The sequence below is a fragment of the Myiozetetes cayanensis genome, unplaced genomic scaffold, assembly GCF_022539395.1.
Source record: "Myiozetetes cayanensis isolate MyiCay16 unplaced genomic scaffold, myiCay2020 scf2-11, whole genome shotgun sequence".
Classification (NCBI taxonomy): domain Eukaryota; kingdom Metazoa; phylum Chordata; class Aves; order Passeriformes; family Tyrannidae; genus Myiozetetes; species Myiozetetes cayanensis.
In genome coordinates, this window is record NW_026087411.1 from 1165494 (window position 1) to 1185140 (window position 19647).

Sequence of the window (19647 nt, forward strand, 5' to 3'; positions counted from 1 at the left end):
TGTGGCTCAGTTCCCTAATGGCTGTGGGATGTTTTGTTTGTTTGTTTTCCCCGACTCCAGGTTTGAGAGCTTGGAACCGGAGATGAACAACCAGGCGTCCCGTGTGGCCGTCGTGAACCAGATCGCCAGGCAGCTGATGCACAGCGGCCACCCCAGCGAGAAGATCAAAGCACAGCAAGATAAACTCAACACCAGGTGAGCCAAGGCCTCGTGCTCAGGGACATGGCACTGCCTGGAACGAGTACGGTGGCGTCATTTGGGTTTCTAACACGTGTTTTTTAAGATATTCTGATCCTGGTACCTGGAGTGTCTTCAAGGTGGGCCTTTAATGCTTCAGAAGGAAAGAGCTGTGTCTTTCAGACATTTGATTAACAGATGGGGTTTTGCTCTTGACTTAATCAGGCCCTGAGTGTGTCAGTGCCTTGATTTGAGAGCTGGAAATTGAGTGGAATGATTATTATGAAAAGAAAAGAAACCAATATAGTTCTGTGTAAACTCGCTCATTTTTTCGCTTCAGAGTAAACCAAAGGAGTACATTTAGTGTGAAAAATGGATGTAACTGGCAATTTTTCACTTGAGGAGAAATGATACTCAGTGTGCTGCTACTTGTCACATTCTAATATTCACTACAGCTTGGTTAATGGTTGCTTTGCTAAAAATACTGATGGTGTGGGAAGGACTGGGAAAACCAGGAGCAGCTGGGTTACTCCATAGCTTACCAAGCTGAGGGGAGCAACTGCTCGCTCAACAATGCTGCCACAGCCTTTCCACACAGGTCTCAGTTTCTCTGCTCTCCTCTCCTCACATGTTTCAGGTGGAGCCAGTTCAGAGAGCTGGTGGATAGGAAGAAGGATGCTCTGCTCTCCGCTCTGAGCATCCAGAACTACCACCTTGAATGTAATGAAACCAAATCCTGGATCAGGGAAAAGACCAAAGTGATCGAGTCCACCCAAGACCTGGGTAACGACCTGGCGGGAGTGATGGCGCTGCAGAGGAAGCTGACGGGCATGGAGCGGGACCTGGTGGCCATCGAGGCCAAGCTCAGTGACCTGCAGAAGGAGGCGGAGAAGCTGGAGTCGGAGCACCCTGACCAGGCACAGGCCATCCTCTCGCGGCTGGCAGAAATCAACGACGTGTGGGAGGAGATGAAGACCACCCTGAAGAACCGGGAGGAGTCCCTGGGAGAGGCGAGCAAGCTGCAGCAGTTCCTGAGGGACCTGGATGACTTCCAGTCGTGGCTCTCCAGGACGCAGACCGCCATCGCGTCCGAAGACATGCCCAACACCCTGACAGAGGCCGAGAAGCTGCTCACCCAGCACGAGAACATTAAGAATGAGATCAACAACTACGAGGAAGATTATCAGAAGATGAGGGACATGGGGGAGATGGTGACACAGGGGCAAACGGATGCTCAGTACATGTTCCTACGCCAGCGCCTGCAAGCCTTGGACACCGGATGGAACGAGCTCCACAAGATGTGGGAGAACAGGCAGAATCTCCTTTCCCAGTCTCATGCCTACCAGCTGTTTCTCAGAGACACCAAGCAAGCAGAAGCCTTTCTTAATAACCAGGCAAGTGGTCAAGATATACCTGTCTTAATTTCTGTAAGATTTTGTAAAATTGCACTATATACTGTAAGCAATTAGCAGACAAAATCATTTGGCAGGAGAGCCACAAATAGATAAATTGCCTTTTTCTAACTGCATTTTACTTGGACCGGTTCTTGGGAGATGTTTGTTGGGAGATGAGTGGTGAGTGTGTTGTTGGAACAGCAGCATAGCCTGGGTGTAACCCTTTTCCCTCTGTGATCTCTGCTGCAATCCCAGGAGTACGTTCTGGCACACACAGAGATGCCCACCACCTTGGAAGGAGCAGAGGCTGCCATTAAAAAGCAGGAGGATTTCATGACCACGATGGATGCCAATGAGGAGAAGATCAATGCAGTTGTGGAGACCGGCAGGAGGCTCGTTAGCGATGGGAACATTAACTCTGATAAAATCCAGGAGAAAGTGGACTCCATTGATGACAGGTAAGGTCAGAACCATGGCACAGTGTAGCTGTTGGTAACTGAATTCTGTTCTCTGGGAGATGCTCTGTTACCAGGATCCAAAGGCAAAGGCACAGCTCAGAAAATGCCTGTTGCAGACTATTTCCTTTGTCCTGTGCAAAAATAGGAACTACCGTGTTTCAAAAATGTGCCAGCTCATCTTAATTAAATAACACCTCTCCCACTTCCTAGAGGCTTGCTGGGTAATGAGCTCCTGCCCAGGATTTGGCTGTTTGAGGGGTGCTGTGTAATTCTGGAGTTAGAGCAGATTGGAGCTGTGGTGGGAGCTGCAGCTGTAACTGTGTCTGGTTCCACAAGCCTTGGTTTCCTCTGCTCCCTCCCAGCGGGTTTCACTGTAATAACGTGTTCCTGTCCTTCCTCTGAAGGAGGAATGTGGCTCTTCAGGAGTGGAATTGGCACTGCATCCACCCCACCCTCAGCTTTGATCGCCTCTTCCAGCTTGTCTGGCCCCTCTGCAATCAGATGAGGCAGCGCTGGTACAAATGTGCCTTTCATCCTGGAACGAGTCCTTTGCCTTCTCTCTCTGGCTGTGGCACGGGTGCTATAGAACATTAAGAGTTCTTTTGTCTTTGAAACCCAAATGCTCAGTTTCCATGGCTGTGATTCATGTTCTTTCTGCTTTTGGGCTGGATAAAAGTGCAGTCTTTCAAGGCACTTCTCAGTTGTGAGTGTCAGAACACAGCAGTGAAACTGTCCAGTGTTAGTGATGACCCTTCCTTTGAGCCCTCTGACAGCCCAACCCCAAGGATACCCCACATTCCCATTCTCCAACCAGCTTGACTCCAGACCCCACAGAGCATCTGCAGAGGCCAGCAAGAGGAGATTATATGAAAGCAGTCAAGGGGACAGCTAGGACAGCAATTATCCTTATTTACCCTCTCTAACTTTCAATGTCCTCTGTTCTAAGTTTTCCCATCCACCTGTGAAACCAGGAGAGCTTGATCCCAGCCTTCTGATCAGGTGTCTTCTTCCTGCGGCTTTTGGAATATTAAAAGATCAGCTGCTTCTTGCAGCCCTGGCTGGGGTGGCTGGGGTGGCACACAGGCCTCTGCAGGGAGGTTCCTGCCCCTGTGACTGTCCCTCCAGTGCAGTGCTCCCCTGTGTCCCCATTGTCCTGAGGCAGCCCTGTGGGATGGACTGGAGTTCCTCCTTGGAATGGCCCAGCAAGTCCTGGAGCCTGTATTCCTTTGAGCCCCCTTTTTCCCAAAGCGTTTCCTCAATCCCAAGGCTGTTTATGCCGAGCACTGCAAAAACCATCCGGTGGCTGCTCTTCAGGAAATCCGTGGGATTGCTCCCGAGTCTGTCAGGCTGATAAGCCTGGAGAACAAAGCCTTGGGGCTGGGTGCAGTGGGAGTGGTGGCAAAGGAAGCCTCTTTGCTTTTACAAAAAGTGGCTCTCCCGACCCAGCTCCTCCTGGATGTGTAACAAAGGACCAAAACAAACACGTCCAAGTATGTGCAGTGGCTCCACACTTCCCACACGGAGCCCTTTGTACTTTCCGGTATTGTTCAGTGGATTTTACAGTCGGGCTTTTGAGCTGTACCCGAGGAGACCCCACTGTCCCTTGGTGCAGCACAGAGACCCTGCCCTGGAATGGTTCCCATGGAAATAGGGACGGTACCAGGGAGAGGAGAGTGCAACAGCAGGGAAACATTTCAGCTTCAGTGCAGCTCACAGGGAAGAATAAATGGGAATAAGGATGTGGAGAAAGGGTGTGGGAAGGAGCAGATGGGTTTGAATCAAGCTCTCTGCTAGCTTTTCCAGCTGGGAAAGAAGCTGGTCTCCCTGCTGCAGCTGGGCCTGCTCTGGGCACTTCTGCTGCTCTGGAGCATTTTCTCCTCCATTCCCTCTTGCAGGAGTGCTGGGGAACTGCCCCATCCATGTGCCTGTGCATGGCCTCTCTCACTCTGCTAGGGAGGGTTAGCTTAAAGACAGCAGCAGATCTGGCACGAGTTGTGATCTGGGCCTGTCTGACATCAACTTTTGTATTTGTGCAGCTTTCTGCTCGAGGGAGAACAGAAGTAATTTTTGTTCTTGCCCACTGAGAAGGGAGAGGGCCCCTTGTTCGCTGGGACAACCAGGGGAGCTGAAACTGCCTTGCATATATCTCAGTGTTCCGAGCAGGCAGCTGCATTCACATCCACACCACGTGGAAGATTTATTAGTTCTGCACAGGCTTTGAAACCCACAAAGCTTTTGCAGTTAAACCACAAGTGGGTTTGTCAGTTCTCAGCACCGTCAGCATTCTCAGGGGCCTCTGGGAGTCAGCGTGGGGACACTGGGACAAATTGTGGTGCTCTGCTCTTGGAATAATTTGTGTCAGATCTTACACTGAGGGTGTAAGTCATGTGTGTGATACAGGCAGGGGAATTCCAAGTCATTCTAAATAATTGGGAGCCTGAAGAGCAAACTTCTCTGCAAGTGTGGGATCTTCTTCCACAGACTATTGTGACAAATTAGTGAGAAGCAATCAGTGACAACTTTAAGTGTGAATTCTTTTTAAGAATTTGGGGATATTTGGCAAGCAGTTAATCAGGCAGTTAATGTAGGCAGTCTGGAACAGGAGAACATAAAATTGTCAATGATGAAAACTCAGGAATTCCCATATGTTCCAGCAGTGTCCATTCTCAAGATGCTTCTCCCTTGTTACAGTTCAGCTCTGTTCTTCAGAGAACTCTCCTTGTCCAGTGTCACTCCAGGTCATCTTGGGCAGCAAAACAACCATTTACAGTAAAATCACTCTAAGCACCACAGTTCATATTTGCTGTGGTATGTCATCCTCTGTTTGAGATCCCTGCATGGTTTCCTTCAAAGTCCTTGGAATTAGTATTTCCAACACTCTGTGGGAGATAATTTTATTAGTTTTTTAAACTCAAGGTTTCTCAACATAACAACCTCTCTACTTAGTCTTAATTCAAATGAGTGTCATGAAAGTTCTCCTTCTAACTTCATCTCTTGTGTCCTCTCCAGAGTGCAAGAGTCTGTAATGTAATCTAGCCTTAGATCTATGAAATCATCATGATAAAATCACCCCAACAGTTCTTTGCTTCATTTTAGCCACCTGACTAATGCACTGGGTTTGCCCAGGCGTGGAAAAGGCAGCCAGGAAGGGGTGGGATGGACCCCGGGGTTGTTTGCTGCCTTGGAGAGGTTTCTCCCTAGGCACAGTTTACCTGTCTTTTCCTTTGTGCTCTGTCAAAACTTCAGGCTCCCCTGGGCTTGGACTGCAGGCTCTTGCTTTGATGGTTACTTGTGTCTTCCCTGCCATCCAAGCTGTAAGTCCCTTTTCCTGACCTACAGCTACAGAGACCTGCTCTCCTGGTTGTTCACAGGCAGCTCTTGAGACCAAAGAGAAGCAGACTGTAATCCTGCAAAGCATCTTCTCCTTTTGCTCTGCCTGCAGACCTTTGGCTTTTATAGCAAGTGTATCCCTAAGTGTTCCTTGTGTTTCTGAAGTCACTCAGTCCGTGCCACAGAGCTGGCTCTGGTGCCTCACTGTGGATCAGGGAAAGTGCTATCGTAATCCAGTTGTTGTCATCACCGCGTAATTTATAGTCCTCTGGAACATCAGGAGTCTCTGGAGATCTCCACTAACAGGGATTTATTTAGCTCTTGCCAGCATGTGCTGAGCTCATCTTATAAATTGCCACCCTCTAAAATAATTTCCAGCTCTTGCTACCTATTTATCTTATTACAAATGGCAGCAATATTTCACCTGAAACCCCTGCACAGCGCAGTAGGAACAAATAGAAATTATCTCCTTTACTCTGTCTCTTCCATGTAAATCACCTCATAAATAATGAAAGGACAAGGATAACTACTCCAGATTAAGCAGTTTTTCAAAACCATGCCCAGAGGTACCTCGGGATCAGCTCTTCAGGCCCCATTCCATTTGAAGAACCCACCAAGACCTTTGGGATTATCAGCGTGACTCATCCTTTGAGTGATGCATGAAAACCAGGGCTCGTAGGACTAACCTTCTGTTTTACTCTGTGTGCTCTCAGACACTGTGTCCCAAGGGTCACAGAGCTGCTGTTTGCAGAAAGCCCCAGGGGTGCTGCCCGTGCTGGTGGTCAGACACAGCGTTGGGAAGGCTCTGCAGCCCCCCAGCCTTGTGCAGGACAAGGAGGTGTTTCTGAAGGGCATTCCAGCAGGTCCCTCCTCTGCAGTGGCCACACAACCTGATCTTATTGTTGTAATTTGCAAACAGTTTTCTTTTATGGGTTTTGGCAAACAGGCTGAACTTTCCCATGGGCTGCAATGATCTGGCCCAATTCTGTCCGTAACAACTTGTGAGACCCTGCTGACTTCAAAACCTTCTCTGTGTATTTAACTGGTGACAAAAACAAATAGATGCTGAACTTCCTTAAGCCCATTAAATAACACACAGACCTGAGCCTCCAAAATGCCCTGCTTTGAAAGGCAGCAAAGGACACAAAAATTCCCCAGCACCTGGCTCCCAAAGAGGCTCCAGAATCCAGCAGTGCTCCATGAAATGCCTGTTTCAAGCTCTTCTCTCTGCTGTTTTTTGTGTGACCAGACATAGGAAGAACCGTGAAGCAGCCAGTGAACTTCTGATGAGACTGAAGGATAACAGGGACCTCCAGAAGTTTCTTCAGGATTGTCAAGAGGTAAGTCATGTCCTTTCACTTTTATTGCTCGAAGCTGCATCCCGCAGAAGGGCATTCACTCCATGTTTTATGAGGACTGGAAGGCTCAGCATTTTGCAGTCAAGTCATCCAGTAGTATTTAGTGTGGAGTAAACACAAAAAACCCTGCAAAAATAAGTGCCTGGTTCCTCTTATGAGCTGCATTTCTTTTGTCATGAGACCTAAAGGCATAGAAAACTGCCAAAAGCAATGAAGATTTTCTGCTGTGGTATAAATTACAATCAGTGGGATGTGGTGGGATTAGCACTGCAGTTAATAAGAATTTTGTCTGCAGCTGTATGTGGCCTGGTGAAGGAGGTTCCAAGTGATGTCTCCCAAACATTAGTCAGAAGAATGGGAGGTTAGGAGTAAGAGGGGAGCAGGATTAAGCTGGGTCGTTTATAATGTGTGATTTACCTGCTAGTTTTCATGTGTTTAAAACGGTCAGGTATATTATAACATTTGGAAAAAGAAACCGTATCCATGATTTGTATGGACTCTTTACACCAGAAAAGACAAAATTTTAAGGTTCAGAATGCCCTTGTCCTAGCACGAGGAATGAATCAAGTAATGTTCAGGTTATCTCCTGCAGTGCTGGCAGATGTTGAAGAGCCTCTCCTGGGAGGTTTTGCTCCTGCCCTGGGGAGGGGTGTTGTGGGTGGTTGCCTGGGTGCAGTCTGTGTCCCTGCATTGCGTAAGCCAGCTGTGGGCTTGCCCTCAGCTCCTTCCTTGGTAGTAAAAACATGACAGATTAGCAAAAATGCTGCTGTTATTAGCAGCAGCTTCTTCCTTCCTGTGTGCCATCTCTGGCACAAAGATCCCCCTGGCTCCTGGAGCTCTCCTGGAACTCCCAGTCCGTGTGGATGTGCTCCCCAGGAGCTGGGTTTGCCCCTCTGTCACTGAAAGGAAAAGGTGAAAGCTGCAGTGCTGGCTGCCTGAATGCCTTTCCTCTCCAGCCACTCCAGCATGGCTGTCTGGACTGCACAGTTCACAGGCAAACTCGCCATTCCCCAAATGTCACTGGTGTCTCCACTCCTCTTGGAGAGGGCATTGGTGCTGGCCGTGATGGAAGGGCTGTTTCCTGAGGAGACTGAGCCTGGTGACACTCAGGATTTACAGCAGCGTGGTTACCAAGTGCTGCTGACGCCTCCCTGGGCGTGATGGAGCAGCACTGTCCTGGGGGCTGGAAGGGAGCCATGGGAACACCTGCCCTGGGCTTCTTGGTCAGCCCTGCCTGAGGGGCTGAGAACTGCCAGGGAACAGCTCTGAGCCAGTCCCTGTGTGACCTGGCAGTGATCCTCTGGCCTTCCTGCCCTCAGGGACAGTGTCCATCCGTCTGTAACCCGAGGAGAGGAAGAGTGTTCTCTGCAGAGTGTTCCTTCCCAGGGCAGCCACTTTCCTCCCCGTGCTGGGTGTTGTTGGAAGAGTGGCCTCCTGCCCCTCGTCCTTCCTGCTGCTGCTCTGGGCCAGGCCCTGAGCAGGGTCAGTGGGGCTCAGCAGTGGCAGGATAATGCTCCTGCCAGCAGCTCAGCAGTGATAAACCTTCCCTGTGGGGTCACAGGCAGGGGAAGCAGCAGACTGTGTTGTTAGGAGTCACATTCCCCGTCACAGGTTAATCCTGGGGCGCCGCTTCTCTGGCCACACATTGCAGAGTCAGTATGAATGAGTTAAAGAAAAGAAGTTTGTGAGTGAGTGGAAGAGTGGCAGCAGGAAATCCTGAGAGGAGGAGGCCTGACAGATGTTGCCATTTAGCTTGCTTTGCCTTCCTGCTCTTTCTCAGCTCACCTTGGAAGAGTTTCCAGCTGCCCTTCCCTGGGAGTGCTGAGGAGTCCCAGTGCTGGGTGGGCTCCTTTCCCTGGGGACCCCAGTGAAGGGCCTGGCGAGGCTCTGTGCTCCGAGGGCTTTTCCCGGAGCGTGCTGCCAGCTTTGGCCACGGGAGCCGCTCCCAGCAGGATGGGCTGTGTCAGCCTGGCTCTGGGCAGGGGCTGGGAAGGGCAGCAGCACTCGGGGCCCTTTCCCCTGCCCTTGCTGCTCTGCTAGGTTCAGGAGGGGTTTGTCTGCAGGCCTGACTGGCACTGCAGGCTGTCACAGTCTGGGGAGCTGGAGCAGGAACAGGGCTGTGGGACAGCTGCACAGGATGGCGGGAAGCCTCGTGCTCTGCTGGCCCTAACAGCTCACTTAGAGGGTTCTGGAGAAATAAAGGCTCCAAGGTCAATCTCAGATAATCCAGGGAATTGTATTACTTTCTAAAAATCTGCCTTGGATGGGAGGTACTGACTTGCTGTGCCTACAGTGATTGCAAAATCCAGATTTTAATTGTGAGCCTTTAAGTACCGTCTCTGCATTTCTGTGCCCTCGGAAGGAGCAGAATAACACTGAGAGAGGCAGAGAGGAGGGGTTTATCCCCCCCCCAGCTGGTCACAGAACAATGCTGCCTCTCCTTGGGAAGCACTTTGAAATCCCCAGGAGCCCTAAAGCTGTGGCTGAGTAAAAGCAAACAGTGAAAGCCAAGCAGTGCAATTTGCAGGGCAGAGCAGCTGTCTGCTCCCCAGAAGGGCAGGAGCAAAACCACTAATTCTGGGTTATCTCCTGATCTCCACATGGCCTTGCACTGGTCCGTGGCCTGTTCTAACACCAACCCCTGCCTACAGAGGTCTTCATTAACATGAGCACTTTTCTATTGAGACGGGATGGGAAGGCCTAGTGAGGAGTTTCTCTGTTTTCTCTGATAAGTTTTCCTTTTTGTGGAACTTAATGTGCTTTTAAGGGACAATTGGAAACAAGGTTGTGAGTGCTCAGTGGAATTTGGTGCCCCCTGTCCTGAGCACACAGTGGAGACCAGGGCTCTGTTTTTGGGCTGCTTGCTCTCCCAAGTGGTGTTCTAGAAACCAAGCTGAGATTTGTTTTGACATTTTCCACTTGGGTGGGTCGCTCTAAATATGCAGAAAATGAACCTTTTCAGATTCTTTGAACATTCCTGTGAATGTGGTTTTTGTCCACACCTAAGGGGCAGATGAAGCAGTCAGAGTCGCCCTGGGAGGAAATGTGATGTTGGCTGCTAGGATCATTTCCACATTCCATTTGCCCTTGGCACATCAGCTGACTCTGAAAGTATTGGTTTTCTCTAGGGGTGATATGGAAATTGTTCCCAGTGCCTTTGTATTTCCAGAAAGAAAACCCATCTTGCATTTATATAATGGGGAAAGGAAAGTCTCCAATACCAAAACTCTTCTGGAGATTGGACAAATGAACAGATTATGTGTATAAACATAAATAGAGGAAGGACTGTGGGGAAAAGGTACACGCGTGGTGTGAATTAATGGTACAAAACCAGCTCTACTTTTGATATCAGTAGAAACAGGGATTTCTCATTCGGAGTGTCCACAAACCCCCATGTATTTTCCTTTCCAGCTCTCCCTCTGGATCAATGAAAAGATGCTTACAGCCCAGGACATGTCCTATGATGAGGCAAGGAACCTGCACAGCAAATGGCTGAAGCACCAGGCATTTATGGCAGAGCTCGCATCCAACAAAGAGTGGCTGGAGAAGATTGAAAAGGTAAGTAAAGAACAGCTGGAAAATGCCCTCATCTTTGTCCAGGATGGTTGTGCACAGAGATGGGAGCTGCTCCTCTGCAGCATTGGCTCTTGAGTCGTCCCCCAGGGAGGGCTGAAGGAGATTCCTGCTGCACTGTGTCTCCAGCTGACCCACTTTATTCCTCTCTGATGTTAAACGGTTCCCATCCACGCCATCCTCACAGGCTCACACTGGACAAGGTGCCAGTTTAATTTCTCTGGTCTTTCCCATCTGCCAGGAGGAGGCACAGCCTGGTTTTCGTACCCCAAGGGTAAACAGGGCACATGTGGGGATCTGAGCTAGCAGAGTAGAAGCGCTTCCCGGGAAATAATGGAATGCAGGGGAAGCTGAGTTTGGTCTCCCGTTCTCCTTCATTCAGGACTAAACCAGGCTTCTTTCCCCTTGCAAAATTAGTGCATGAGGTAAAGTACAGCCAGTTTTGTGATTAATTAAGATTCACAGCTCTGTATCAAGTTACTTTGAAGCTTTAATAGGCTGTGATGAGCTGTACTTCCCCCTGTTTCTCCTGCACAGCTCTGGAACACTGAGGAGGTCTCCTCTTTGCTCTGACAGTGGGTTTCTGTTCAGTGTAAGTTAGCTTAATTGCTCATTTCCTCTCCCACTTTGGCACTCCATATCCCATTAGAGGCTTTTCTGTGATCTACAAATGGCAATACCCTTTAATGGTGTAATTAGGAGGCTGCTCTTAGTACTGAAAGTTCTTTTTTAGTGATGCTAATACATCCTCCCCCTTTGCCTCTGAAAAATCAGATTGCAGCAAAGGACCAGAGTTGTGACAATCCCTGGATTAACATTCACACTGCTGGGTTGGGAGCAGCGTTCCAGGCGCAGAGATAGAGGGAGAGTTAGAGTAAAGAAAATACTTCCAAAACCAGTGCAATTTTGCAAAGGCCAAAAGGGGTCCAAGTGCCCTGCTGGTGCTGGGCACAGGGCTGCAGCTTCCCGAGGAATCTTGTTCCTCTCTGGCTTAGCCCCCTGGTGGTTGCTGTAACCCGCTGGCACAGCCCTCCTCGGTGGCACAGCTCAGTTTTGGGGCCATCAGCCCCCTGTCCCAGTGTTACCCTGGGTCCCCGTGGCTCTCCCCAAAAGCTGGACACGCAGTGTGTGCAGCTCCTGCTCCATTCCCCCCGAGCCGTGTCCCCAGGAGCTCCCACCAGGGATCACGTGCAGCAGGGAAGAGAAAGGAGGCATTGCCTGACCTTCCCAGCGCCCAGAAACCTCTGCCAGGCAACAGGGGCCCGGGGGCTGATGCTCTGGAAGGAGTCACTGGATAATTGGAGATAGGAAATGAGCGGCTGACGCTGCCAGCAGATGAGGGATCCGGAGTGCTCCCTAATCAGGATAATTGTCCTGACGGGCTGTGAGTGCTCTGAGGAGGTACCATTTGGTGCTCTTTGCTTCACAGGAGGGAATGCAGCTCATTGCAGAGAAACCAGAGACCGAGGCCGTGGTGAAGGAGAAGCTGACGGGTCTCCATCAGATGTGGGACGAGCTGGAATCCACGACCCAGACCAAGGCGCAGCGTCTGTTCGACGCAAACAAGGCCGAGCTCTTCACCCAGAGCTGTGCTGACCTGGACAAGTGGCTCAATGGCCTGGAGAGCCAAATTCAGTCCGACGACTACGGGAAAGATCTCACCAGCGTCAACATCCTGCTGAAGAAGCAGCAGGTAAACAGAGCACAGGGGGCAGGGAGGGCAGACAGCAGATGCTGCAGTCGAAGGAACGGGAGGGGGAGCCTTTCAGTTTAGAACAGAATTTATTGGCTTGTCTTTCTTCCTGTTGTTTCACCTGTCTTTCAGAAGAACCAGAAATAAACACAGAAACAAATCAGATGCAAATTTCTTGATGCCCTCTCTGCACATGGCTGCCTGCTGTGATTCAGACTTGTCCGTGGCTCCCTGCTGTAAAGGCAGCCAGGAGTAGCAGGACCAGCGGGGAGCAGTTAGCTGAGTGTGCTCCCCAGTGTTTCAGGGTACCCTGACCCACAGAAGATCTGTGTCATTGCCAAATTGAGCATTTACCCAGCATGCAGAGCTGAGGGGATCAGTGAGTGCTCCCAGTTGTGGATCTCTGTTTAAGCCTCATTCCTTGCAGTGTGAGTGCTGCAGTAATTGCTAACGTGGTGAATCCTCACTGGCCAGCATCTGTTCTTCCTTCTGAGGAAGCTGTTGATGGGCCCTAATTGTACCAACTGCTTTTAGCCTGGTTTTCAGGAGGTTTTTGCCGTGTTTGTGTTCAGATGCTGGAGAATCAAATGGATGTCCGTAAGAAGGAGATCGAGGAGCTGCAGAGCCAGGCCAGGGCTTTGAGCCAGGAGGGCAAGAGCACAGATGAAGTCGATGGCAAACGCCTTATTGTAGAAAAGAAATTCTTGGAGCTGCTGGAGCCTCTGAATGAGAGAAAAGCAAACCTGCTGGCCTCCAAAGAGATCCACCAGTTCAACAGGGACGTGGAAGATGAGATTGTGAGTATGGAGGATCCTGTTCCCCAGCCAGTAGGAACATGTCACACCTATTGCAGAGCTATGCCAGGAGGAAGCCTCTTGGCTGTGTCTCTCCATAGCATGTTAGAGTGCTGCTGCTTTCTGCAGCCTCCCTCTGCTGCCCTCCCTGTCCCTGGGCTGGTTTGAAGTCACATGTGCTGCTCTTCTCTCCCTTGCAGCTGTGGGTCGGAGAGAGGATGCCCATAGCTACATCTACGGATCATGGACACAACCTCCAGACTGTGCAGCTGCTAATAAAGAAGAACCAGGTAAGTCGGTGCTGTTACAGCTCCACACCTGCTGCTTCTCCTTAGTGCTGGCTACTTTGGGAAGGAAGGGTTGGAGTAAAGCAGTGGGTGCTGTGGAGTACCCACGGGTGGTGGCACAGCCCCACGTGGGCTGATGGTGTGTGTTTTGCTGCCCCTGTGGAGTTAAGACCCCTGACTTGCGTTTCCTTTCTGTTGGTGCATTGTCTCATCAGTGAACTTCTTTCCCTTGTAGACCCTTCAGAAAGAGATCCAGGGCCACCAGCCTCGGATCGATGACATTTTTGAGAGGAGTCAGAACATCATCACAGAGAGCAGCCCCAATGCTGAAGTGATCCAGCAGAGACTGGCAGACCTGAAGCAGCTGTGGAACCTCCTCATCGAGGAGACGGAGAAGCGCCACAAGCGCCTGGAGGAGTCTCACAGGGCTCAGCAGTACTACTTCGATGCGGCCGAGGCTGAGGCCTGGATGAGTGAGCAGGAGCTCTACATGATGTCAGAAGAGAAGGCCAAGGTGAGCAGCCCCACAGCAACACCAGTCTGGGTTCAATTGCTTTGTAGAGGCAGGAAGGTGGCATCATTTAACATGGCACTGGTGATGTAATGGCAACAGAAACATATTGATTCCTGGTGAAACCTCGAGTGATTGTCGCTTCTATCTGTTACACATCTGGCAGTGTGGAGGGGAGGCCTGGCTGTACAGAGCCAGAGAGGCATCCTCACACTCTGCATGGCCACTCTGCCTGCCTTGGTGTAAGGTGGGAGGTACCAGGGTGGCCCAGCCAGGTCCAGTTCAGTGTTGGTTCTGCAGGCACCTGGCTGTGAAACAGGGCCTGGTTCCACTGTCACCAGCTTTGACTGCCAGCGACAGGAGACCAGCACAGCATCACACCGTACCCAACTCCTGCTTTCCAAGGAGGTGTTAGTGCTGGAGCTTATTTGTGTTGACATAAATGCACTCTGTTCACTGCCCTGATAAAATACAGCTCGGCTGTGTGTCAGTGTAACACATTCTGTGGGTGTTCAGTCTCCAGTTAAAAAGGGCTTGTTTTCTTTTCTCCATCTAAGCAATGCAAATAAGGAATATTAATGCAAATAGTTCATTATGCAAAATATTTTAATGAAAAGACTTATTGACAATACCAGTTAACACTGAGAGCTGGAGGTTGTTTTTCTTAGTCATAACAGAGAAGTTACGGTTGGTTTTGGTTGGAACTTCTCCAGGCACTTTGGTGGAGAATCCATTGGCATGGGCTCCACAGGATTTCTTTTCTTTACCTGGGAAACCTGCAAGTGATGTGCCTGAAACTATTCCATGATTCTGAGCCCTGCACAGTCACCAGTGTTGTGAAAACACACAAAGAGCTTCAGACCAGAGGAAACTCCACGTTCTCAGTGCACAGCTGATGTCATTTTGTTCTGCATCCTAGGGTTAGGGGCTGCTGCATTCTCTCTTTCACTGTTATTTTGCTGTCTGTGGGTACCATTTGCTGTGACAACTGTTACGTACTTGTCTTCAGGCTGTACTTGGGAGCAGGTCCTTATAGTTTCTCCCTGGCCATCACTGTTTGCTCCCACCCCCAGCTGAACCTGCTGTGTGGTGTTCGTTCTGTGGAGTGGGGGCCTGACTGTCCCTTGCTGTCCCCTCACAGGATGAACAGAGTGCCGTGTCCATGCTGAAGAAACACCAGATTTTGGAACAAGCTGTAGAAGACTATGCTGAAACTGTGCACCAGCTTTCAAAGACCAGCAGAACTTTGGTGGCAGACAACCACCCAGAAAGGTATTAACTGCCATTTTTAATTGGATCGTGAGTTCTTCCAGTAGTTCAGTCCCTTCACTAGGTTGTTCTGACCCACAAATACTGCAGCACAGAGTAAGTAGCTCAGAAGAGGAAGAGGAGTTCAGCCTCACTCAGTTCAGGGTGCAAGGTGGACCACTTGGCCAGAGACAGGGTCAGTAGGTGCAGCTGCTGATTTCCCCTCAGCCAGTGTGTGTGGTGCCCCTGTGCAGGCTGCTGAGCCTCTGGAGGTGTAGCAGAGCTGAGGGACAAGGTCCACACTGGCCCTTCCAACCAGCTGTCATGTCCAGCCCCTGAGGTCACACTCATTTATCCTCCTGCAGTGCTCCCCGAAATCTGCCTCCTGTCCTTGAGATTCCAGCAGAACCAGTGCCTGGAGTCAGATGCTTTAAACATGGGCACATTAACATCTTGCTTTTGGTAAATTGATCTCAGCTCTCATAAAGGGCTTTCCCTGGGGGAGAATCCAGGAAGCTTTAGAACCGTTTTGCTGTAGGAGCTGAAGCTCAGCACACAGAATTCTCCACTGGCTTCAGCTGCAAGGCTGACTCCGCTCTGAGGCTGATGGATGTAACTGCTCTGCCTTTGCTGGGACTGGCTTGGGACAGACACCCTCTGCCTCTGGTGGAAGGTTGTTGCTGAACTCAAAAACACTCTCTTGTGGTCGTGATCATTTCTGATGGGAGTGGATTCTGGCTGAGCTGCCTGAGTACTGGAATAACATCACCAACTTTACAAGGCAGAGGGAGGGCACTCTGACAGGGCTGTATGGCTCAGACAAATGTAGGCAAAAGAGATAGCAAGTAGAAATATTAATGCTGTGTGGAAATGCTGAGCTTTAGGGGGTGAGAAACCCATGAGTGCTGCTGAACCTGGAAGCAGTGTTTAAATGAGAATTAACTGCCCCTGCCTCAGCAGCCTGGGTCCTAACTGTAGTTTGGGGAGAAGACTGGTGTGGTCTGTGGCCAGACAAATGGAGAGCTTGGCTCCCAGCTCTTCTGTCTGTAAAGCCAGAGGGTTTTGGTACAGGACAGACAGGTTTCCCAGCTAGTGCAGTCACTCTGCCAGCAGAGGTGGGTGCAGCGTGTCCAGTCAAACCCCTGCACAGCAGAGGTGTGTTCTGCGGGTGAATCCCCCGGGATTTCACCCCGTGCAGTGTCCCCCATTCCCACGGGGCTGTGGGGCCGGCGCAGACCGAGGGCTCGTTGTGTTGCAGCGAGCGCATCAGCATGCGGCAGTCCAAGGTGGACAAGCTGTACGCCGGCCTCAAGGACCTGGCCGAGGAGAGGAGGGGCAAGCTGGACGAGAGACACCGCCTGTTCCAGCTCAACCGCGAGGTGGACGACCTGGAGCAGTGGATTGCGGAGAGGGAGGTGGTGGCGGGATCCCACGAGCTGGGCCAGGACTACGAGCACGTCACGGTGAGTTCCTGGAGGGAATGGGCCGGCCTGGCCTCCCTGGGTGCTGCACACCCTGAGCGGTGGCTGCAGCCCCTGGCAGGGTGACGGGGCTGCCTTGGCTCGCCCGGGCCGCTCTGTAAGCGCAGCGCTGTCGCTCTGCCCTCCAGATGCTGCAGGAGCGCTTCCGGGAATTCGCCCGAGACACCGGGAACATTGGCCAGGAGCGTGTGGACACTGTGAACCACATGGCAGATGAGCTCATCAACTCTGGACACTCAGATGCTGCCACGATCGCAGAGTGGAAGGACGGACTCAATGAGGCCTGGGCTGACCTCCTGGAGCTCATTGACACGAGAACACAAATCCTCGCAGCCTCTTACGAACTGCACAAATTTTACCACGATGCCAAGGAGATCTTAGGGCGTATTCAAGACAAACACAAGAAACTGCCTGAGGAGCTTGGCAGAGACCAAAACACAGTGGAAACACTACAGAGAATGCACACGACGTTCGAGCACGATATCCAGGCCCTGGGCACCCAGGTGTGTGACGGGAGTGGGGTGGGTGGGAACCTGAGCGGGGCAGTTCTGCTGCTGCCCTTGGCCCCTCCGTGCTGGGGACATAGAGTGCTGCCAGCTGCTTCCCCAGTGGATTGCTGTGGGAATAATTGCACCTGCATCGTTTTCTTATCTGCCCGTCTGCTTCTCTGTCAGTGCCTTAGGTTGGTTATCTGAAATAGCCATCTGTAAGTACACATGTTTCTGAACATGGCAGCAATTGCTTGACATCGTTCCATTTCCTGCCCTTGGGTGAGGAAGAAATGATAAAGGCAGAGGGCTTCTGTATTGACCTAAAATGCAAGTATGAAGGAGTGTGTAAGCCTGGTTGGTTTGTCGGGGTTTGGGGTTTTCCGGCTGGTTGATTGGATTGGGTTTTTTTGTGTTAAAAAACACCAGAAAGCCCCAACCAAACCCTCTTGTGCCAGGCACTGTTTATCTTTCCTTTCTGAGAGGCAAAGGAAGCCTAAAGATCTGCACAGAGGCTTTCTGACTTGATTTAAATATGGCCTTTCCTGGTGCTTCCTAGAGGCAGTCTGGAGAGATTTAAAGTCCACAGTCCAGGCTAAGATTTTTAAAAGCACCCAAACTTGATCTAATTCCGAATTTTTTGAATTTGAGGTATGTTAAGTACAAGGCAGCAGCTGCTCATACAGCACATGGGGGATTCTAAACCAAAATACAATGGTCAGCTGCCAGAATGAGAATTTGGGAAGGGAATGAGTTGCTTAAGGAATGGAAGAATTACAGCTGACTGCATTTATCCCAGTAGGTCAGGAAAGAGCTTTTATGGCCAAGCTGCCAGCCAATTCTTGGTTATGTTGCAATTTGCACTAGAATAAAGGGGAAAGAGCAAGTATGTGATTTTCCAAGTGTTTTACTTTCAGAAGCTGTAGATTTTATACAGAAAATGGGAGACATTCACAAAACATCAATCCCAGTCTCTCAAAAAGGTAATTATAATCAAGCCCTAAATGGAGGAATATGTAATCATAGCACAGAGCTGTGGGGAAAGCACTTAGGGCAATTTTTGGCTGGAACAGCCAGAGCACTGAGATGGATCATTATGAGAGGCATGATCTCTGTGCCTGTAGCTAGAAGGCAGTTTGTTTTGATGTTAAAAAAACCCAATTATTAAACAAGAGCTAATAGAATGTTTCCTGGCTTGAAAAATAGGTGAAACAGTCAAGAATTAGCATTTGATGTCCCAAGACAGTGTTTGAAAGGAAGAGATTTCTAATAGTAGTAAGATCTTAAAATTTCCAATTTTTCTTTTCTTTGAAGTCATCATCTGCACTTTTCAAAAATCCCCTCTGTCAGCTGGAGTAGTGGTTTGGATACAGAGATCCTGAGTGCCGTTGCCACTTGTGTGAGGTGAAGGAGATGTGGTGATGAAATTGGCCCCCACTTGCCGTGACATTTAACAGTCACTTTGTTTTGGCACCAAGTTTTCCAGCGGGTTTAGGCAGTGGCAAATCTTTGCTGTTTTGGGAGTCCCTTGACCCACCAGTCTCGTCTAAAATGTTCTCTGAGGGATTACCAACAGAAGAGCCCTTTCAGTGCTGACAGAGCAAATGCATTTCCAGTGCCTGGGGAGCCGTTGCAGTGGTGGGTGAGCCGCTGAGTGTCCCCGTGCGTGTGTCTCGGGAGCGTGGCCCCTGAGGGATGTGTCTCTCCCGCCCCAGGTGAGGCAGCTGCAGGAGGATGCCGCGCGTCTGCAGGCCGCCTACGCCGGGGACAAGGCCGATGACATCCAGAAGAGGGAGAACGAGGTGCTGGAGGCCTGGAAGGCGCTGCTGGACGCCTGCGAGGGCCGCAGGGTGCGGCTGGTGGACACGGGAGACAAGTTCCGCTTCTTCAGCATGGTCCGGGACCTCATGCTCTGGATGGAGGACGTCATCCGGCAGATAGAGGCCCAGGAGAAGCCAAGGTAACGGGAGGCATCTTCCCCATGGCAAGATAAGGCTCAGGTCACTGAGGAACAGCTGTCAGAGCTCCTGTCACGGCTGGGGGGGCAGCAGCTTGTTCTGGGTGGGGCTGGGGCTGCTGGAGTTGTTGCAGTGCAAAATCTGCCTAAAGAGATTCGGTCTCTGGTTATCCTCTGATTCAGGTGGTTAATCCAGTCTCTGATTCAGGAGGTTATCCAGTCTCTCATTCAGGAGGTTAATCCAGTCTCATTCAGGTGGTTATCCAGTCTCTCATTCGGGAGGTTATCCAGTCTCATTCAGGTGGTTATCCAGTCTCTGACTCGGATCAGAATGGTGCTGCTCCTGAGGAAAGGCTTCCCAACCTGCAGAGACAATCCAGGAATCAATTCTTTTGCCGTTTGGTTTGAAAATGTAACTTGTTTGCAGATGTAGCAGCCGTTGACTCCAGCATGCGTGGTTTTGGTGCTTTGTAGGGACGTGTCGTCTGTGGAGTTGCTGATGAACAATCACCAGGGTATCAAGGCAGAGATCGATGCGCGGAACGACAGCTTCACCACCTGCATCGAGCTGGGCAAGTCTCTGCTGGCCAGGAAACACTACGCCTCCGAGGAGGTACTGTGCTCCTGGGGGCCTGGGCTGGTCCAGGGGGACAGACTGGCCCTGTGTCATCTACACAGGCGTGATCTGCGTGTTCACAGGGACTCGTGTTACCTCAGGGTGGGAAATCAGTGTATAGTCTCACCCTGTGAGCTCATGTTGGGGAGCAGAGGTGGCACTGGGGCTTTAAAGGGTCATTTTCAGCCCAGGGAATGCAGAATTCCTCTCTACATTCTGTTCTGCAGAGAGGGGGCTCTGGGAGGGAAAGGTGGCTTCCTTGAGCACGGGCAGCTGGGAGGC

The 19647-nt window shown here is 50.6% G+C and overlaps 1 protein-coding gene across 6 annotated transcripts in view; it reads left to right on the forward strand.

Annotated features, from left to right (window-relative positions):
- The window catches only part of SPTBN1 (spectrin beta, non-erythrocytic 1), a 111601-nt gene that overhangs the window by 79027 nt on the left and 12927 nt on the right, over window positions 1-19647 (forward strand). For all 6 annotated transcript variants that reach the window (XM_050316968.1, XM_050316969.1, XM_050316971.1 and 3 more), the window contains 14 exons: window positions 61-195; window positions 815-1571; window positions 1827-2029; window positions 6609-6699; window positions 10129-10275; window positions 11720-11983; window positions 12556-12780; window positions 12978-13067; window positions 13300-13578; window positions 14717-14847; window positions 16082-16286; window positions 16433-16807; window positions 18508-18752; window positions 19224-19362. In XM_050316968.1, coding sequence (XP_050172925.1) covers window positions 61-195; window positions 815-1571; window positions 1827-2029; window positions 6609-6699; window positions 10129-10275; window positions 11720-11983; window positions 12556-12780; window positions 12978-13067; window positions 13300-13578; window positions 14717-14847; window positions 16082-16286; window positions 16433-16807; window positions 18508-18752; window positions 19224-19362 — 3286 coding nt within the window. The remainder of the gene's footprint in view (window positions 1-60; window positions 196-814; window positions 1572-1826; window positions 2030-6608; window positions 6700-10128; window positions 10276-11719; window positions 11984-12555; window positions 12781-12977; window positions 13068-13299; window positions 13579-14716; window positions 14848-16081; window positions 16287-16432; window positions 16808-18507; window positions 18753-19223; window positions 19363-19647) is intronic.